The sequence below is a fragment of the Ictalurus punctatus genome, chromosome 28 (genome assembly GCF_001660625.3).
Source record: "Ictalurus punctatus breed USDA103 chromosome 28, Coco_2.0, whole genome shotgun sequence".
NCBI lineage: Eukaryota > Metazoa > Chordata > Actinopteri > Siluriformes > Ictaluridae > Ictalurus > Ictalurus punctatus.
Genome location: NC_030443.2, coordinates 13,538,614 through 13,560,694, shown reverse-complemented (window position 1 = coordinate 13,560,694; position 22,081 = coordinate 13,538,614). Strand labels below are relative to the sequence as shown.

General features: G+C 39.6%; 2 protein-coding genes across 2 annotated transcripts in view; both read right to left on the bottom strand.

The window, feature by feature from the left end:
* Positions 1 to 2,359: 2,359 nt before the first annotated feature.
* ywhag1 (3-monooxygenase/tryptophan 5-monooxygenase activation protein, gamma polypeptide 1) lies at positions 2,360 to 13,013 on the bottom strand. Its single transcript, NM_001200636.1, has 2 exons — positions 12,790 to 13,013; positions 2,360 to 3,140 (listed from the first exon to the last, which is right to left on the bottom strand). Exons 1-2 carry the CDS (start codon positions 12,874 to 12,876, stop codon positions 2,484 to 2,486), a joined length of 744 nt encoding a protein of 247 aa, NP_001187565.1. The 5' UTR covers positions 12,877 to 13,013; the 3' UTR covers positions 2,360 to 2,483.
* Positions 13,014 to 14,521: 1,508 nt separating this feature from the next.
* Positions 14,522 to 22,081, bottom strand: part of LOC108260064 (scavenger receptor cysteine-rich domain-containing group B protein) — a 33,296-nt gene continuing 25,736 nt past the window's right edge. Inside the window, exons 6-12 of the mRNA XM_053677056.1 lie at positions 22,005 to 22,076; positions 21,259 to 21,573; positions 20,838 to 20,915; positions 20,050 to 20,118; positions 19,484 to 19,798; positions 16,488 to 16,565; positions 14,522 to 15,996 (exon numbers count right to left, since the gene is read on the bottom strand). Coding sequence (XP_053533031.1) covers positions 15,680 to 15,996; positions 16,488 to 16,565; positions 19,484 to 19,798; positions 20,050 to 20,118; positions 20,838 to 20,915; positions 21,259 to 21,573; positions 22,005 to 22,076 — 1,244 coding nt within the window. The 3' untranslated portion in view covers positions 14,522 to 15,679. The remainder of the gene's footprint in view (positions 15,997 to 16,487; positions 16,566 to 19,483; positions 19,799 to 20,049; positions 20,119 to 20,837; positions 20,916 to 21,258; positions 21,574 to 22,004; positions 22,077 to 22,081) is intronic.

Genomic DNA, 22,081 nt, shown 5'->3' with positions numbered 1-22,081 from the left:
CAGCTGGCCAGCCTGAACACATCTCAAGTTTTCTGTTCATTAGTGGCTTTTATGCCATCTATACTATACTATACTATACATTCATTACATAATATACTATATTATACTATACATTCATTAGTACATTTTCATTTTATCATTTTATCAGTTCATAGCAATTTTTAACATTGTGCCACCATTTTGTAGATTTTTTTTTTTCCAACCTGAAACAGTTATGAATTTTCACAATGCAGCAACACATTCATAGACATGTTCCCATTAATGATCATATGGATGTGACTCGTGTACAATACAACAACTGCAGCCGCACTGAAATGTGGTTAGAAGAATGTTGTGATGTTTTAATTCATTTTTATTATCATCATTATTATTATTGTTATTTTTCTCGTGTGCATCCGCTACATGACTCACATTTACGATATCAGGAGAGACAGCTAAAGTAAAAAAAAAAAAAAAAAAAAAAAGACAGAAAGAGGAAATTATGGTCCGTGAGTGAATTCCTTAAGAAATGCAGTTTTCAGAAGAACTGAGAAACACTGTGGTTTTTTTTTTTTTTTTTAACATCTCACTGTATAATGTGACAGAAAAAGCACAAAAGGAAAGGCCATTGTAAGAACAACAAATAGATTTACAATGTGATCTTTGATTTTTTTTTGCCACGACAAAACACCGGACAGAGAGTGTTAAGCTAACAGTGGTGTTTCTGTCCTTTCTGTATTTCTGTTGAATAAAACCCAAATACAAGAATTGCATGTCACTATAGCATCAGTTTATGGTTCACCATTTTGGCATCGCATACTTCAGCAAGGAAAAAAACAAATATAGATGAAAAAAAAAATCATAATCAATTTAAACAATCCAATATAAAGTAATAAATAGAAAATAATAATCAGATTGAATTCTAATTATTTCTTGTTCCTATGAATACATAACATCTACAGGTTTTTTTTTTAAGTTAATAAAGTCAAGCTACGGTATATAAATACATCACCAGCATGCACAATATTGTATTATCGAGAATATTGGAGCAGTAATCATCTTACACTGAGAAACAGTATAATAGGCAAGTGCATTTTTTTAATTAAAAAAAGTAAACAAACAAACAAAAAAATAAGTAAAGAATACCACAAACCTCAAAGCTGCTTTAAGATCATCTCCCGTTTTTGACATTGCCAGTGCTCTGTCTCTAATTGTACTTTCAGTCCATGGACAAAGGAAAAACAGCCAATGGTTCCAGTTGATTCCATTCAGTGTATCGCGACAGGGATCCAAGTGATTAAGGATTGCTTTAGAGAGTTAAAATCTTCAGGATTAAACCGCAGGGATTCTTTTTTAATTTTTTTTTTTTTTTTTTTTTTTTACTTTTTCTATATTACTTTTCTAGGACAGATTGCATTTTAGGGTAATATCACTACAAGTTAGATTATATATAGTGTATGTTGTGGTTTATGGTACTATATTGTAATGATATTGAATAAAGACCTATGTTTTTATAGTGTGGGTCACCCTTGACACCCTAAATGTCCAAACCATATCAATAATAATAATAATGATAATAAGAACAGTTTTCACTGAAAGGACAACAATTTGTTTTAGCCATCAATGGAAATAGCATTGTATTTAATGGGTGGAAAACTGAACTTGGCTACTGTATACCTAAACTACTGTTTCTTGATCATAGACCTGCAGCATGGAACCACAGTGATGTTTCGATTATTGTGGAGCATTTTGAATCGCTATGTCGGCTGTAAAGAAATGGCTGACTGACTGTTGAGCACACATCAGTATCCACAAATATGTTTAACAGAGACAAAATAACATCCTTTCACACTCTCTGGAGCCTGTTTGCAAACTCTTATTTTTGCGAGGCTATGACATTCAAGTTTTTTACTCCATGTATTATTTTTTGTCTTTTTATGTTTTTTTTCTTGCTCAAGCTTTAACATGTCTTCCCCTGACAGTTCCTACACCCTTACTCCACGCTTACAAGCAAATAAGCAGCTTGACGTCATGTTTCACTACAAGAACAGTACCTACGCCAGTGTTTGGGGTGTATTTCAACCCTAGTCATCTTGTACTTACTGACTTACTGACTTCCTCAAAGTATTGTTTTGGCAAATGTTGCCGAGGCAACTGAAGAAGAAGGGTTTTTTTTTTTACCTTGTGATGATTTTAATCGAAACCACATTTTTAATTGGAGGCATACCTCTTGTTAAACTTAAGGTTTATATTTATCCAATTCATTTTCAGAAAATCAAAGAGAACTGCAGTTGCGGTTGTACCATCAGTGAACATGGCTGCCAGCATTCCACCAGGCCCCCCTTTTCGTAAAATGTTTTCACTTACGCTTTTATTTTTCTTTTTATTTTTCATATTATTTTGTGAGCACGCATGTTTTCTTGTGTGTTACGGCTAGGAAACGGGTAATTCTTGAGGGTCTTCTCCTCTTCTGCCTCTCCATCTCTCTCCCTCTCTCTCTGTTTTTAATTGTTGCCCTCGCCGCCTTCGTCGTCCTGCTGGTCGCTTGTCCAGAGTGTCAAGTTGTCTCGCAGCAGCTGCATGATGAGGGTTGAGTCTTTGTAGGAGTCCTCGTTGAGCGTGTCCAGCTCGGCGATGGCGTCGTCGAAAGCCGTCTTGGCCAGATGGCATGCCTGCTCGGGTGCGTTCTGGATCTCATAGTAGAACACGGAGTAGTTGAGCGCCAGGCCGAGACGGATGGGGTGTGTGGGCTGCATGTGCTCCTTGCTGATCTCATGTGCCTCGCTGTAGGCTTTCTCGGAGGACTCGACCACAGCGGCACGCTTCTCACCGGTAGCTACTTCAGCCAGGTAGCGGTAATAGTCACCCTTCATCTTCAGATAGAAGACCTTACTCTCGTGCTGTGCCTCGCTACAGTTCTTGATCAAGAAGTTGTCGAGCAGGTTGAGCACGTCTTGGCAAACGGCTTCCAGCTCCTTCTCGATCTTCTCACGATAGGCACGCACCATCTCAATTTTCTTCTCGTTGCCATCGGCTGAAGTCTTCTGCTCAATGCTGGAGACGACACGCCATGATGAGCGCCGTGCACCCACCACGTTCTTGTAGGCCACCGAGAGCAGGTTGCGTTCTTCATTGGACAGTGCCTCATTCAGCTCCGTCACCTGTAGAACAGAAGGACGAGAGACAGTGTGTTTCAGATAGCCTATAGATCATCCTAAAACACATGTTTTACACATTTTATGTTTGATATCTATCATTGTTTCTCCAATGATTTTAATAAGAACAGTTTTCATTTCTACCGCCTATTCAACATCAGGTAATTATAACCAATAGTTTTTTAATTACTTCTTAACGGTAATGTTAGAATGTTCCAGAGAACAGAATTCATATGTTTTAATCACCACTAGCAAAGAACTCGAGTAAATAAAAATTTGCATAAATATACAAAAATATGCACAATTTTATATTATATGCAGTGGTTTTTTTCTGCTTTCAGAAATTTTTTTAACCCTCCTTTGACTTTGTCTTCAGTAAACCATTAGGTTAGCCAGCCCTAAATTACATGTATTATTTGCAGCATTAGCATTAAGTATTTCTTTAAACTGATATTCACTGCAAAAAAGAACACACTGCATTTGTTTTTCCTCTAACCCGATATTATTTGCTGAGAGAAATATTTTTTTTCTGTACAGAAATCTTATCTTTAAAGTTACCCTGACTACCCCATGATGCAGTGTCTGAGCTGTGCAGGCAATGCTGAAGCATTAGGGTCATCTCCTGCGTAATCTCCTGTGCCTTTACTCTGACGATTAATGAAAAAACAGTTGCCTGACCTCATACGCTGACCTGAGAACAATTCTGTCCTGACTTGTGTGATGCAAAGTACAAGAATTAAACATAGTGCACAGTGTTCCTGGATCAGAATAAAATCACATGAATGAAGCGAGGGGAAGTAAGGGATAAACTGACTCACTGTGAATGAAGCTGCTGTTTTTTTGTTTTGTTTTTTTCGGGGGAGGGGGGGGGGGGTGGTTAGGGATGAATGCTACTAATAACTTTTGCTGCAAGGATTTGTCCAGTGGATATTTATAGACACAATGGCTTTGTGTTGTTAATACTGCTGGAAACTTGTTCCATGGTTAGGTCACATCTGACTTACTATACTTTCCAAATAGTGTGAATAGTATCCTGTATTAAGATATTGTAGATTAAATACACATTTGATACATGTAATTGCAAATATTAAAAACTACATTTTGACCATATTAGAATAGTAAAGTAGTTTCTATCTAGCTGTTTCCAGAAGGCAAGCTGATAATTTTTTTAAAAATTTGATATATACAACAATAAACTGAGCTAAATGATTATGCCTCTTATTTATCTTAGAAACCCAAATAAATCTCATTATCATTTTTTACTTTCCTACTTAGCCGAAAGGTTCTTCTTATTATTTGTCCATTTAATATAATCTAGTCCATTTATTTTGGGACAAATATTGTTTTATTGGTTTATTCTGGTTGGTTTCTGAAATTAAAGTTGTTGCTGTATGACTAATGACCCCATGACCATCGTTTCAATGTCTGCTTCTGAAATGGCGAGGATAAGGAACTATGTACATGTGAACACTTCATTTAATTTATAACAAAGAATTGGGAAAGACTCAAAAGTGATGCTTGCACACTGGTCAGATTAACTACCACTAGTGTGCCAGTGTGCTGTATTTCAAGCAGGAGGATCAGTCGCTGTGAATATGACCATCCCCTGTCCTGCATTTAGGAAAAGCTTGACAGCTCGATATATGTTATTTCCAAAACTAATATGCAGAATGGCAGGTGATAAGCACTCATCACCAAAAAGAGACAAACGACTTGCTGCTCTTTGCCTTTTAACTGTTTTGTCCTTCTCTCGATGATTATCCACAGCAAGAGAATAACATCTTCAGCTCAATGTTATGGTCTTGAAACTTTCGTCTGTGCTGCACAGACGACATCATAAAAAAGTCAGTCAGAAGACACTAATCAGTATTTTTGCTTTTACCAGAGCCGATAAAGTACAATTAACTCCAGAACTACTCACACTTCATGAATATGAGCAACAAGTAATATATTAAATAAGTGTTGATATTCTGATCTTCAACATATGTGGGGTCATTTGTATTTAAAATATTCTTTAGTGGTGCTAATAATATTATATGCATATGTTTATTGAGAAAATTCTGCTAAGTAAAGACAAATTATTTTAGGTAGAAAATGTCAATTGTTTGAATAGAAAATTTGATTCATTGTGTACAGTGTTTATGCAATCATTTTGCCCATTTTAAGGGTGCCAATAATTCTGGAGTTCACTTCACACCTGCAGTATGTCACACTTCAGAGTATGACATACTGATTGACTATGGTCTGACCTACCAATGGCGGGGGGGGGGGGGGGGGGGGGGGCTGACTCGTAATTCGTTAACGAAGATACATTACAACAATTTTGCTTGTATTTCCTCATTTCTAAGTCGCTTTGGATAAAAGTATCTGCTAAATGGATCAATTTAAATGTACAACAGAGTGAGAAATTTACCAGGAAATGGAACAAATTCTCTAGCAGGACAAAACAAATCTACAAATTGACATGACCTAAGGACAAAGGCCCACAGTGACACGCTGAAGGTCGTTAGTCTGAGATTTAGTCTATTTAGTCTACAATTTACCACAATTACCAATCATGAACACAGTGTCTTAGCAAAACAGGAGGCACACTACGTCACCCTTTGCCGATTCCTTAGACTCACATATGTCTCCTTTCTGATTCAGACTGCAAATGTAAGCATAGAGCACTATATCACACACAATCTTCAGTTTCCATAGAAACAAGGTGATCGTCTTTGTTTGGCTGCAGAGGACTCTCTCTGCTGCAGCCCTGGATACACTGACAGTGCATTTGCAGTGATGCACACTGTATGTGTGGGTGACGGTATATGCATTTGTGTGTGTAACAGTAGTGAAGTGTGTGTGTGTGTGTGTCCATACAATGCATACAGAGTAATAGCAGCAATTATGTGTGGGTATGTGTTAAAATGAGATATGTGCATATGTGATTGTGTGTGTGTGTGTGTGTGTGTGTGTGTGTGTGTGTGTGTGTGTGTGTGTGTGTGTATGAGAGTACAGGGCACAAGTGCAGTAGTGAGTGTGTGGGTGTACAGTGTGGGGGTTGGGCACGAAGCCGAGGCTGCAGCTAGCCTGCTTGCTCACAGCAGCAGCTGTGAGTGTTGGAGATTATCCTTTACTCCATCAACCAGTCTGCACCAGCTATAGCTGCATGACATTTGCTCTACCTCAGCCCTTCCTATATTTTAAACGAATAATTTACTGAAGATCAATCAGCTTTTCCTCGTAGAAACCTCATATTTAGTCTATCAGCCAAGACATGTTTGATGTGAAGTGTCTGTACTGGAGCTCTGAGCATAACATGAGCTAATCTCCCCCCCAAAAAATAATATACTTGCTCCCAGCCTTGCCATCATGGTAGGACATGAGGGGCATTTGATTTCGTCCGCAAGACTATTTGCCCAAATTTTGTGCATAGGACAAATAGGCCGCCCTATCATGTAACAGCATTTAACTACAAAGTTTTGTTTATTTTTATAGGTTACAGTATGTCTTACTGTGCCCTTAACCGAATTGCAGGTCGGTGTGACAAGTGAAGAATGGATGTTGTTATCTAAGGATGTGTTTGGGTAAGAAAGACTAGATTACTTTTATAGCTGGTGCAAAACTAAGAAGCTAAAATCGGACACCAGTCATTCTCATCTGTTTGACTACATCATGTTACTTGATTTAATCACTGAATATTTCTGCTTATTACCCGTTAAATTCATTGCTTCGAATGCAAGAAGCCATGGCGTGTCTTTGGCTTTACTGTGTTTTTAAGATAAATATACCTTATTAATTTTAGCCTATAACCAATCTCTTATTTCATTTAACATATTAAGCAATATCTTGAGAAAGGGACTTTAATATCAAGTAAAGAACCTGGATATTTCAGGTTCTAACCTATTTCAGCATTTCGGCTACAACTGCAAACTGCATCTATGGAGTCCCGACATGTTTGAAGAAAAACATAATTTACCACAATGCTTTTAATCTGCACAGTATCTCACCCCCCAAAAAAAACAGCCTAACATGCTTTGGTCCTCATGTGACCTTTTCAAACCTAAGCCATAAAATGGCTGCAAGTGCACTCTTTTAAAGAAAGGCATAAATGTTGAATTTGAATCGAAACTGGAGGCACAGACTCACATAGTCAGCAGTGTTTCACAACCAGTGTTGCAACATACTGCATGGATAAAGCAGTGCACTGTCTATGAGCTCTTTTGAAGTTGTTCTAAGAATTTTTTGCGCCTAATCTCTAGCCCGTTAAAATGCGCAAGCTTTGGACTTTGGACCTTGATTCTATGTTTTGACATGCTGAGTGGTTGTAAAAGCAACAAGGTGAGAAAGAAGGAAATAGCTGGAGATAAGGGAAGAAACGAGAGTAAAGTATAAAGAATTGTATTGTATATGTGGCACCTTCTTCAGTTGACTTTTTTGTCTGTGCCTCCACCTCTAAGAAAATATCCACCATTCTTCCAAGAACTCAAAGATGGGCTGATCAGTTTAATCCTGCCCAGGGAGATCACTGTGATTTTAGAAGCAGATAATGTCCTTTGTGTTAGAAAATTATTGCTACTAAAAGCACATTAAATTATCTTGGTACGGGTATCCAGAGACATTTTAAACACTTCAGGCAATCATGGAATGATAGATGATTTGGAAGATTATAAAATTCTTGCTATGGGTGCTATCTCTTTGTCTCTATACTATCTTCACTGGAAGCCCATGAGCAAGAAAAAAAAAGAAAGTCAATAAGAAATGCAATCCCACAAGCCATTTAAACTGGCTTTTTAATATCAGCGTTAGGAAGTATCTATAATTCTGCCCAAATATGGCTAGATTGGCACTAAAAACTTCCTTCAGTACTGATTAGCATTAATTAACCCTTACCTATCATCCACTGTCTATAATATGTCTTCATTTTAAAACTGATTCAGTGAGTGTCAGGGCAATAACTCCTGAATGAGGCAAGAGGGCAATTTGGTGCTATTTTTGATCTGTGATTGTTGTTTCACACAGATAACAGAATTAATAAAGTGTTGTTCATAAAGTTCTAACAGTAACGGTAGCATGTATAGTGATGTGATTAGATATTTAGTTAGATTAGGAGTGCAGAAACGTTCACAAGAAAATCATTTTGCCAAAGTCTTAGAGTGGAAATGAATAGGTAGTGGTAGATATATGGGTTTGAAGACAGAATGGACACAGTTAATTCCGATCCTATGAAGCATATGAGTAATACTGCATTTACACCTCGCATTAACATGCATTCTGTATCTGGATATTAAGATTTGACTAGTCATCAATTTGGTGTATATACTGCATATGTCTGTATTTTGTATGCATTGTGGTTGTTTCTTATGTCTTCTGGTAATATACAAATATACTAGCTAGATATGTAGAGTGTGTACAGTCAGTATGACAGAAGCAGGATGAAAGGGATCATCATCAACAGGTACCTGATAGAAGGCAGCACTTTGCAGAAAAAGTGAATTTTACAGGATTGTTTTTGCTATGGCTGTTTCGAATAATTTGATGTTGTATTTTTTTTTTAAAAACCCAAAAACAAAACAAGGACTGCTAGGCTGATGCAGTTACACTGTACAAATTGCATTTACACTGCCAATGTGGTTTTTATCACATTCTGATCACAGTGCATGCTGTGTGAGTGTAAACATATTTTACCCCCGAATGTGATCAAATTATATTTGATTGTGATCTGATAACCCAATACACAGTTGTAAATGGGTACTGTCTGCCTATATATTGATTTATCTGTCTCAATGTCTATATTTGGTCCTTCTCTCTGTGTTCTAATGATCTCTCTCTCGCTCTGTTCTTGAAGGATTCAGCCATCTTTTCTCTAGGGCAGTAGAGGCACAGTGCTATCGTGTTATATACTACGTGCTGTCATATTTTGACAGTGGATGGTGCACAATATGTGACAAGAGAATGGATGGACAAATGAAGGAAAGGAAAATAAATGATTCTTGTATGAAGTAGTATGAAGTGTTATATAACCATAAAGTGACCGTTACAGCAAAAATCAATGCGTAAAGGTGGATAAGATTTGCACTACTCTGCAGTTGTAACGGTAAGAAAACACTTTAGGTACACAGTTTGAATCCCATTGCAGTACTTTTACAATTTGTTATGTAGAATGTAGAATTGCAATATAGAATCATTTTTTTCCAATGGAATCAAAACAAGGTGGTGGGTTGCTATGGGCAACATGACATCATGACAATGAGTCGCCCTGTTGATGGGTCACTGAATGTTGTGAGTGTCGAGATGGTAACTATTCTTTATAAAATTTAGGTTGATTTAGATTGATTGATGGATTGGATCAGTGCAATTTATTTATTTGTACTTTACAGTAAACATAAAGGCGTATCTACATTTCTTAAAAGAACAAATATTCTAAAATAACTGTGTATGAAATAAGCCTTGAGATTTGATTACATTCATAATTTCAATTCAAAACCGTGTCCCTATGCTCGGGAAAGGCAATAAAATCTGTCAGTCTGAAGACACCGGGAAATTTCCAGATTCATTATTCACTATTCATTTCATGCCTAGGAAGTAGGGTCTGCAATTTCCTGTAATCATTAATGCGTTGATTTGTGAGAGAGATAACATTTTTCATTTGCTGGATAAATATAATTGACCTCTAGGTCCACAAAAATAAACTGGTCTGCTACCACAACAAGATGAACATAAGATTCTGTCATCCCTAGACAAATAAAAGTATAAAAACCTGATTTGATCCATTTCATGCTACAGCAATATGATTCATATTCAAAATACTTACACTGAAAATAGATGCAGAAGCATACACTCTCCTGTAACAGTAGTAGTAATTTTGGTCATTACTTGTCATTTTTAAAGCCTGTTCCATCACTCTGATTAATTTATTAAATCGGTGAGATTAGGATTGTGCCGTTTTACTGAGTCACCATGGGAGCAGATTATGAAATGAGGGATTCTCGATGGAAAAGCGGGTGTGGTTTCAGACAAATCCTACTTGCTTGCTGTCACTGATGAACCCTTTTGACGGATCTAAGATTGAAACTCCCACTGAAACCTATATTCTGTATCAAGAGGACATCAGACATCCCCCTCTGTTCAAACAGACATTCTGCTTTTATTGGGTGTTTGAATCTTGAGTCTGGGAAATGTGATATACTCTGAAACAGCTCTGAAAAATGGTGGTACTGACAGCAGGTGAATATCTTAAAACACAGCGTAATACTTATGTGATCAATCATCCAATCTGTAAACCTTCAAAAGGTTAAAATAGGTGGCATGAATCTGTATCTAAATGATCTAATCACATCCCAACATATCAGATGATGCCCCAGAGAGCAGCAAGATTCGTCATGTTCCCTTAGTTCCCTTAGTCATAACCCAAAGATAAGACACACTGGGCAATGCCTCCCGCCCTCCCCTAAGTAAAGACTCAATCGAACCATGACAGAGCATTTTTCATCAGCGGATGGCTTCCTGTCCTATTCGCTTCCTAATGGACCAATGCTCCTTCCGCTCAAGAGCGCCGGCGGTGAGAGATTCATCAGCCTGAGGCAAGACCTCAACATTCTCTGATATAGCCCATAATGTATCGTAAATAGCTGCAATAATCAGGACCTATAGCAGTGTTTCATTAACAAAAGATTTGGGATTTGTATTTATGAAAGGTACAAGTGAAATCTGAAAACAGAATGTTTTTCACTATGCTAAATATTACATTTTTCCCCAACAGAATGTCATTATAATGACAAAAAAATATTGCTAAGACTATTTCTAACATCATGATGTCCAAGTTCTTGCCTTTGGCTAATAGTTAAATATAAGGTTGGCTCTAAAAACCATATACTCCGGTTTTTTTGTTTTTTTTTTAGAGATGAGGCAGCAAAAAAACAGGCGCAAGACCACATTTAGAGGTACCACCTAATTATGCATTTTCAGAATATCTGATTTGTTGCTTGGTGCAAAATAAATGACGACATAATCTGAACTGATCCACTGATAGATTACTGCACTAAATAATAATAGCACATTCTATTGCTGTCCTACGGCTTACTGATTACAGTAAAACTCTACAATTTACTATTATTATTTAAATCGACAAGACCTCCATATAGTTCATTAAGTCTGCACAAGCGCATATGACTAACTGACCTCTCAGAGACGTGATCTGAGATCAGAATTATTGTGGCTTCCACCCTGTGCCACCATTGTGGCCAGCCGGCCCTAGTTCTTATGGGGTGGGTGGTGACATTATAAGGGTGTAGCCTCTAACATGCATAAGTAAATATAACAAATAATAACAATAAATATCAAACGAAATATGTTTTAAATACAACGTATCGTTGTAATGTCTGATCAGACAGTAAAAACGTAGGCATGTTAAGGTATTGCCTCAGTTTGGGGTGGTGGCATTATGAGGACTTCTACATAAATATGGCAAAATCTTATGCACATTTAAAATGTTACATATTTGTGTCCAGCTTGGTTGTAGCCGTTTCCGGGTGAGGGTTGATGGATTACACGAAATGGTGCAGTACGGACTCTGCACCTTGGCACGCGCTGCGACACGCCTAGTGGGAGAAAACCTGCACACGCCTTTTTTTTTTTTTTTTAGATGGGTGGGGGGCTGGTTTCGACATACCGGACTGTGGGGTCGAGTTAATCGTTTTAACCGTTACAACGAGATAATTGTACAATTCAGATCACCCACAGAGATTTATGAATCAGTCATGAAAACGCCTCGCGCGCTGTCTCGTTATGCGCCTTCAGACAGACACAAAGCGAGGCGACGTGGGGCAACGCTGCATCCTTCACTACAATGAATTTGGCTTATAATACGGTTGATAACGGATTCTCCCTGCTGTCACAGAGCAACACCAGAACCGGGACACCCCAGTCTGTCACTGCCTTTCCATTTTGGCACGTGCGTAATCCGGTTTGTCTGAAATAACCCACTAAAAGTGAACGAATTCACACGTTTCTTTGTGCGTCGTTTTCTTCTCGGGTTAGATATATATTTTTTATCTTAGATTATAATAGAGGCACGTTATACGTTAGACGCATGTTATAGAAGCGTTATAGCAGGCTTTCATTTGTGCTATATGGTTTCTGAAGCTCGGTCCTTCTATGGCCATGGTCCGTTGTGCACAGGGATGTGGCAAAAGGCACCGCCCCAAAATCAAACACACCGCACTCGATCACGACAGTCTCATCGCCCCAATCATTCCGTATCGATAAAATGCAGATATTTTATGTCAAGCATAAATCCAGTGTGGAAGACCTTCGGGAAGAGGCAGAGTCGGGTGTTTTTTGTTTTTTTTTAAATTAAAAAAGGCGACGCGACTGCATGTGTGTCATATTCGGACCGGTCATTTTAACTAACTTCAGTCAAAGGGCTAGAAATAAAATAAAATAAAATAAAACAATAATCTACAAATGATTCATGAAATGATGTATCAATAGTGTGGCATTATTGCATATATTGGTTTGGAGAAATCAGCTGCATGCTCAGACACACAGGCGTCTGTTACCCGTCAGTGATTAACCATCAAGACCAAGCGGAATATGATCTCGTGCGTAAAACGCATTGCTCTCGGTCATGTGTCAGTCAAAATGATCAAAGCATTTCGGTTCTCCAACTTACCGATTTCATGGCAGCTGCCATATCGTCATATCTCTCAGCCTGTTCGGCCAACCTGGCTTTTTGAACCAGCTGCTCGCGGTCCACCATTTTGGCTAGAAATGAATGTCTCAGTTAGAAGACGTGACTTGAAGGGTGTCTTTTTGCTTCTTTTTTTTTTAAAGAGTGAATATGATGCGGTTAGGGAAAGCGCCGCGTTCCTTCTCGCCGCTGCAGCTGCTCCGTGCTTTCTGCGCGTGCCGACAGGACGCCCCTCCCCCTCCTTACACTTTCTCCCGATTGCGTCATCATAGAACAAATGGGGCGTGGTCCTGCTTGGTGAGGTAACAATCCTTATATGGGCAAGTGGGCGTGCGCGGTATGGGCATTTGGCGAATCGATGTTAAGTTTAAAATTAGGAGCTGGGAATATAGGGAAATGTAGTTTGAAGCTTTTGACAGTGCTTTAAAACGTACGTGCCTTAAAAACAGCTGAACTCTTGACTGAAGGCAACGTTTAAACATTATAGATGATGGTGTATAAGGTACAGTCTATGGACATGTGCACTGAGTCCTGTTCACCTATTTCCTACAAACTGCAAGGGTACATTCTGGGTGCTTTTCATCCCCTAGGCTACAGCACGTGGACATCACCTAATGCAGGGCATTGTGGGATTTCGGCACAGACTATTCAACACTATGTGTTCAGACATGGTTTATGGAACAGCCAAACTCCCTAGCTAGTGCAGTATATAGGCTAGTACATAGGGTGTGGTTATGGACATACAGATGCTGTCTGCACATGTAAAGGAAATGTCAAGAGCATTCTTTTCTGAATGAAAGTGATGTTGAGTAAACTAGCAAACTAACCTGCTGTCCATTTTGGTTTATTGCATTGCAGTGTGAATGCTGGGAGATCCGGTCTCTCTGCTATCTCCTTCCCTGCCTCTTTCTGTCTAGTCCACACCCTTCTCTCTCTCTCTCTCTCTCTCTCTCTCTCTCTCTCTCTCTCTCTCTCTCTCTCTCTCTCTCCTCTCTGCCCCCCCTCTCTCACAATGCCTCTCACTCCATCTGTCTGTCTCTCCCACACCATCTCTTTGTCCCATCTCACCATACCCTGATGCATCAGTGAGCAGCTGTTTTAGAGGATGAGGTGCTTCATTTTTTGCTGTATTGAAGGGAAAAAAAAGCCAAATGGCTGCAGAATCTCAGTGATCTAGAAGAATCTGGTCTCAGCAGCCTAATGCTTAGCAAGAGTAGGGACTGGGCCAAGAATCGAACAGACCACCAGACACGCACACACACTTGGTTTTGCTACCCTTGCAAGTAGATATGCATTTTCACGTGAAATACAACACATTAATTACAAATCTTTATCCTAACCGCATCTTGTCTTCATCCACTTTTTTCCATTTTTATTACAGTATCAATAATAGAGCTCTGAGTTTTGGCCAATACCCAATATTTATCCACTACTGACATTCTCTTATTAACCAAGCTGACTCTTTGCACCTTTGTTCATGCAACATCACACATTTTGTTCGCATACATCAGTGGATTATTTTAGAGAATACGTCAAATCTAATCCAAAAGCAGCACAGAATTTCATTCCCATATCCACCAACACCAATAATCAGTGTCAATAATGAGGACCACCGTCTTCTTAACCTGACAAAATCATTATTGCCATGAACCTAATGACAGGAAGGAAGGAAGGAAGGACAGGAAACACACACACACAAAGTTAGTGCCGAAAAAGTGATGAAATGTTTAATATTTTTAAGCACCAAGTTTGTAGAATAAACATCTAAAGTCTTATTGTATGTTTTATCAAAAAACTATTTTAGAGATGTCAAGAGATTCTTTATTCCCCCACATTTTGTAAAAAACTGTGCAACAACAAAATGTCCAGTTGCACACATCATATTTCCCATGTTGTTTGAAAACGGTCCAGACACAGGGGTCAAATGTTAAATTAGAATCATTACATCCGGCAATGAATGTGATCACTTCTAAAAACAAAGAAAAACGCCCACACACGCTTTACAGAATAATTTATGCTTCCAGAACAAGTCTTAAGACATTAGCACATTGCAATGTTTATTTTAGACATTTGCACAAAATGTACGTCCTGTCCCACACAAAATCCTGATCAGTCAATATAAACTACTCTCGCAGTTTTGAGTGGCGTTAGGTAATGATAAAGAATGTTCCTGTGAAAACCGAAGCTCTCACTTTGGGAGATCGTGTTTACCTAATGTAATTAGAGATCTTTAAACCTGAGAATATCTTTTTTTTTTATATTCTAGATATCTATAGACATATGTTTTCAGGTTATCTTTTTCTAGATGACCTTGGTGTAATATTTATAGCTTTTTATTTAATAGAATATTAAAAAAAAAAAAACCCTTTCTAATTACCAATTTATTGTTATTTTGAGTATTTTAGGCTTTAGCCAAAACTTTTATAGTGATGTGAATAATGAATGTCCCAGCAGCTCCACAATGCAATGGCAAGCATGCCTAGCATAACATACTTGCATACTAAATATCTTAATATTGTACGTAGGAAAAAAAAATAGGGGATAACAGTTTGTATTTCCACTGTGTATCAATTACTTTTACATAACAAATGTGGAAAAATTAGGTGTGTCATATTTATACATACAGTTTATATGTATTTGGTATTCATACATTCATAAAGTGCATAAATAAAATAAAATCGACCAATTTCTGTATGTAAGCATAATTTGTCATTTCGTTTGGTTTCAGATCATCCAGTAGCTTTTTATATCTTCAGCGTATCAATGGAGTGGATATTTACAAAATGTACATGTCCTGTTGTCTACATACTCCATTCCCTGCCGCTCTATAGACCACGGGGGGAAGGGGAGTGGCTTCTGTGGATGGGCAGAGTCATGTGAGTGAGCACCTCACACCAGCATCTTCTGAGTGGTCACAGTTGTGCACGTCCCATGGTATGTGGGAGCACTGCTGGAGTGACAGCTCTGTGCCTGTGCACTTCACATTGTCCAGGAGAATAGTGCCAACACCTGGTCCAAAGAAGGACTCCACCTGTGCGGCTATCGCATCACCGCAGCCCAGCAGCCTGCACACTACTTGCGCATCAGGGAGGTCCCAGGCATCGTCACACACAGTGCCCCATGCACCGCTTTGATAGAGCTCTACTCGGCCCTCACAGCGGTTTAGACCACCTGATAGCCTCATCGCACCTACAGAGAGAGAGAGAGAGAGAGAGAGAGAGAGGTTGTGGTATAAGCACTAAGTACATGAATTGTATAATGCAAAAATATGAAGAAAAAAAAAAACAGGGGGGAAAATAGTGTACATTAGTGAACTCGAGAGGTATTAGGGCTTAATTTAGAAAGGGTTTTTATTAAAGAACAGGGAAATAACTAATGATCAGGTAATCAGTAAAAGATTTAAAGATTAACTTAAGAGACTCCAGTCCCAGAACGCAACAGGATGAAAGCCTACATCAAAACATCAAATCACTGAGAGAGAAAGGGAGGAGGAAATATAGGAGGCAATGAGTCACATATTAAACTCCAGGTTCTGATTTATGCTTCTCAGTCTTTCTGGGTAACTACACACCTTTCCTACTGGTTTCATTAGTGTTGCTAAATAATTCCTTGTAGTTACTGAACAACATGCTCAAAGATGAATAATTGCCCTAATGTGCATAATGCGTTTCCATCCTTACCCTCTACTGGTGGGGGAGTGGTGATGATCCTATCAGTCACCCCAAAGCTTCTCGATGTTCCCGCCCAGACCGGGGAAGCTGAAATGACAAAATGAAAAGGTTACACTACAATCTTGTGTGCTTTTAGTTTGGTCTGGTTTGAGTGCATGTTTATAGTGCATTCACTAAATGAAATCTGATTTTCCATCTCCAGAACTGAGATAACGTTAGAGTACATTAGCAGGTACATTAGCATAAGTGCACCGTCAGAGTCCCATCAGCGGAAAAAGAAAAAGTAGATTTTAGAAAGAATATTTTACAAATATTTTATAAAAAATATATTTTTTATGTTGTGCCACCTGCCTGTGGGTAGTGCTAAGTAGACTAGGGTTGTATAATACAGACTCCATTAACTAGCCTCAATCTAGTGGAATAAAAAAATTAAATCTCATGGATACCTAAATATATACACTGATCAGACATAACATTGAAACCACCTGCCTAATATCGTGTAGGTCCCCATTATGCTGCCAAAACAGCTCTGACCCATCGATGCATGGACTCATTAAGACCTCTGAAGGTGTGCTGTGGTATCTGGCACCAAGACATTAGCAGCAGATCATTTAAGTCCTGTTAGTTGTGAGGTGGAGCCTCCATGTATCGGATTTGTTTGTCCAGCACGTCCCACAGGTGCTCGATCGGATTGAGATCTGGGGAATTTGGAGTAAACACTCTGTCATGTTCCTCAAGCCATTCCTGAACAATTTTTGCAGTGTGGCAGGATGCATTATCCTGCTCAAAGAGGCCACTGCAATTGAATACCATCAAAGTATCATCCACATGAATGCCAGGACGGAAGGTGTCCCAGCAGAACATTGCTCAGAGCATCACACTGCCTCCACTGGCTTGCCTTTTTCCCATAGTGCATCCTGGTATCATCTCTTCCCCAGGTAAGCGACGCACACTCACCTGTCTGATTCATTAGACCAGACCACTTTCTTCCATTGCTTAATGGCCCGGTTCTGATGCTCACGTGTCCATTGTAGACACTTTCCGTGGCAGACAGGGGTCAGCATGGGCACTCTGACTGGTCCGTGCGACGCAGCCCCATATTCAGCAAGCTGTGATGCACTGTGTTCTGACACCTTTCTATCATAGCCAGCATGAACTTTTTCAGCAATTTGTGCTACAGTAGCTCTTCTGTTGGATTGGACAGGCTAGCTTTCTCTCCCTATGCACATTAATGAGCCTTGGGCACCCATGACCCTATTACTGGCTCACTGGTTGTCCTTCCTTGGACTGCTTTTGGTAGGTGCTATCCGCTGCATACCGGGAACACCCCACAAGACCTGCCATTTTAGAGATGCTCTGACCCAAGATAATAACAAGATAATCAGTGTTATTCTAATGAGATAACTAACAAGATAATCAGTGTTATTCACTTCACCTGTCAGTGGTTTTAATGTTATGGATGATCAGTGTATATCAGTTACATGTAGTTAGAACTGTAAAACTGACTCTAGAACTTTGTAACATGAGTTCAGTGTTTCACTTTTCCATCTAATCCCACGTGGGCTGTGTAAAACTTTATTCTGCTATGCATTTTTTCTTCCTCATCCTTATTTAGCTTGGTTGACTTGCATGTGTGTATATTAAGCACATGCGTGCATATATTTTTGGGGTTTTGCAGCTGCACGTGGCTAAACTGGCTGGAGATTTTTCCGCTGTGGGCCTTAGTTGATGCTAATGTTCCCTGACTGGCTTCTGTAGTTTGCATGTGCTGGAACACTACTTCATTAGTCATCGATTGCAGAAGTGAGACATGTTTCTAATGCTGTTCTGAGTTGTAGGATTAAAATAGAGAATATGTGTCTGTTTGTTTCTGGGTGTATGTACAGTGTATTTGCTTCTTCTTTGCTTCATCAGATTGTATAAAAGAGTAAACCTGCAAGGACGAATGTATGGGTATGTTTATGTTTTGAAAAGAGGAATGGAGAAAGAGTGGAAGGGATCATGAAAGAATCATGAAATTGGCAGAGATTGCAGTGGGGGTGTTCTGTGACAGTACATTAGTCTGAAAATGAAACCGAAACTTAATGGTAAAAGAAAAGTGTGTGTGTGTGTGTGTGTGTGTGTGTGTGTGTGTGTGTGTGTCACTAGTGAATAGTGAGTGAATGACATCCTTCCAGATACAGGAAAATAGCTTCAGTTCACATCAAACAGAATGGAGAACAAAATGTGATCTCGGTGACTTTGACTGTGGCATGGTTGTTTGTGCCAGACAGGCCAGATTGAATATTTCAGAAACTGCTGATCTCCTGGGATTTGCATGTACAGCAGTCTCTATAGTTTACACAAAATGGTGTAGGAAAAAAAAACACATCCACTGAGTGCAGTTCTGCAGGTGGATACATCTTGCTGATGACAGAGGTCAGATGAGAATGGCCAGACTGTTTCAAGTAACTCAAATAACCACTTTTTACAACCATGGTTAGCAGAAAAGCTCACAACATCTTAGAATGCCCAACATATTGAACCTTGAGGTGGAAGGGCTACAACATCAGAGAGTCACATTGGGTTCCAATCCTGTCATCCAAAAACAGGAATCTGTTGCTACAGTGAGCACAGACTCACTGAAACTGGGTATTTAAAGATTTCAAAAACAGTTGAAAAACAAAATGGACAGGGTGCCAATCCATCGCAGGGCACAATCACATACACATTCAGACACCCATTCATACACTACGGACACTTTAGACATGCCAATAAGCCTACCATGCATGTCTGTGGACTGGAGGAGGAAACCGGAGTACCCGGAGGAAACCCCCGCAGCACGGGGAGAACATGCAAATTCCACACACACAGGACCACGGTGGGAATCGAACCCCCGACCCTGGAGGTGTCCTCAATATTTATATTAACCCTTAAATTCAAGTTTGAACTCATAGTCTTGTTTCCTTTCAGATCTTCGTGTTCAATTAGTTATAAGATGCACCTATGTTTAGTCTCTCACTTACTTGAGCAGATGACTCCAGCGTCTTCATGATGTCCACAGTTGTGCTGTCCCCAGCCCAAGTTGAAGCAGTCAACCAGAAGCCTCTCATTGCCGTCACAGTCCACGTTGTCGAGTAGGATTGGACCAGAGCCGTAGCCAAAGTAAGCCAGTGGAATGGCTGCCATGGCAGGTCCACACCCCAGCTGCCTGCACACCACCTGAGCATTGTCCATGTCCCACTCATCATCACACACTGTGCCCCAGATATTTTCGTAGAAGACTTCCACGCGCCCCTGACAGCTGCTGTTCCCATTCACCACACGGACGGTGTGCTGCTCTGGATGCAGGAGTGGAGAGATGTCAAGAGAGAATTTTATTGTTTCTTTTACATAGAAGATACCTCATCTTTATAGTAATAAATGTGTAATGTTTTGGTGATACATCTCAGCAAAACTCAGCATGGAAACGAAATCCGAATGTTGAGTCATTGCTGAAGATGGCCATTTTGATCAGGCCGGACCACTGCTACTCGGTAGCCTTAAAATGAAATATAGAGGACTCTGATATTGTGACAGTGCATTTTGTTACCTCTTGTGGTAAAGGATGTGGTTGGATTAGCTGGTGTTGTCTCTGTAACTGGAACAGTCATTCCTGTCTCTGAAGAAAGAAGATGAAAAAAAGCATATTCCAAAGATAGAAAGCAAAAAAGGCCACAAAGTGGTGTATTAATCACAGTCTCATATCTATTCTGCAAAATATCGCCCACTTGTGAGCTGAGAGGTACTGCAAAAGGGTACTCCCCTTGTTGACTCCTACTAGTGTGTGAATGCATTGTGTACGTGTCTCTGAGCCTTGTACATATTTGTGTGTGTGCGTGTGTGTGTGTGTGTGTGTGTGTGTGTGTGTGTGTGCTAGCAGATGAGTTATTTAATTCAATTCACTGAAAATGCAAGCCGCTTCAGTCACGGTTCTGGCTCTCTGTACACTGATATATGTGCAGTGAAATGTCTTCAAAATATATATATGACATTATAGGAATAGTTATAGGAATAGTTAAATGAATTTCAGAATTTCTTAGGATTTGGTACGTCACCATTTTGCTTTAATGGAGTAAGTTTGTGTAAAACCTGGCAATCAAGTTAGATCAAATCCATCAGAGTGTCATCTAAACATGTGCTTCAGTTGAAGAGGTAAGACTATAGGAAAAGTGATGAAGAATTTTGAATAATGTATATTATGTATATCGAACATTTCCTTTCTTTTTTCTTTCCATTTTTCAAAATCCTAAAACCTTCCCAAATTTTCAGTATGATCTCAGACTTCTGGACCCCACTGTATGCCAGCAGGTAATGATAACACCTCAATGCAATTTATACCTGCTGGGATTTCAGTATGGAAGAATGCATTGTCTATGGTCCCTGTGTTCACAGGAGGAGCAGTGGTGGTGGTCAGTCCTGCAGAGAGAGACAGAGAGAGAGAGAGAGAGAGAGAGAGAGAGAGAGAGAGAGAGAGAGAGAGAGAGAGAGAGAGAGAGAGGAGAAAAATAAGGAGATAGACATAGTGGCAGAAGTTCTGAAGTCACCAGCTGATGCTACAAGAGACTTTTGTGTTTCATTATTACAACTTTTGCATAACTCTTTTGCTATACACTTGTAAAAATCCCCAAACTTTAAGGGTTTGAATATGTGTGCCTCCAGCTTCGCAACTTTCCGTAATAATTCAATCACATTTGCTTTCTATCTAAAGTATGGGAATTTTAGTTAGCCCAGCCCTTGCGGACTGTATACTTAAACCTACTTGTGCAGATGACTCCAGCGTCCTCGTGATGGCCGCAGTTATGAATCCCCCATCCAAGGCTGTAGCATGCGGCCAGTTGGCTCTCTGAGCCACTGCAGTGTACATTGTCCAACAGGATAAGACCTTTACCATAGCCAAAGTAAGCGTTGGTGGTGTAGGTGACGACAGGGCCACATCCAACCTGCTGGCATACCACAGCCGCGTCTCGCATGCCCCAGTCATCGTCACATACTGTTCCCCAGCTGCCCCGGTAGTAGATTTCCACCCGGCCCTGGCAGTGGTCCAAGCCGCCCACCAGCCGGATTGAACCGTCCCCTGCTGTCAGAAAAAGGGTTTGCTATCCAGTGGTTCATTTCTAAAACTTGGTGAGTGTTAAATAGCAGTAATTCAAGGCAATGTGCAAATGTATAGTATAATCTTAAAGACTGGTGGAATGACTTCAATACTTGGCCCTAGAACAGATAATGGATACACTGAATAAGAACAAGAATCATTTTAGTACCAGAATCTCTGAAGTAGCAAACTGGTCAAAGCTTTGTGGTCGAATGCCTTTTCCATTTTTTTTCCATATAAATATTGCAATCTTGCATATAAGACTAATTCTGTATATTGCATTGCCTCAGCAGTTGGACTGCCTTTTGATTCTAGACTGCACAATGCCAGCACAAGAAAATATATGTTCATTCTCATCCTTTCTGGAGCTTTAACATCACAACATGAAGATTCTTTGAGTATCAATGACTTACATAAACCCGAGTTCCTGCGAGCTGGAGTGCTGGGCTCCTCAGACAGTTCTTGAGGCCCTAACACAGTGTTACCTGTA

Coding starts and splice junctions, on each gene's coding strand:
- ywhag1 (NM_001200636.1), bottom strand. CDS start 12,876: ATGGTGGACCGCGAGCAGCTGGTTCAAAAAGCCAGGTTGGCCGAACAG. Junction 3,141..12,789: donor TGGCAGCTGCCATGAAATCG/GTAAGTTGGAGA, acceptor TCTGTTCTACAG/GTGACGGAGCTGAATGAGGC.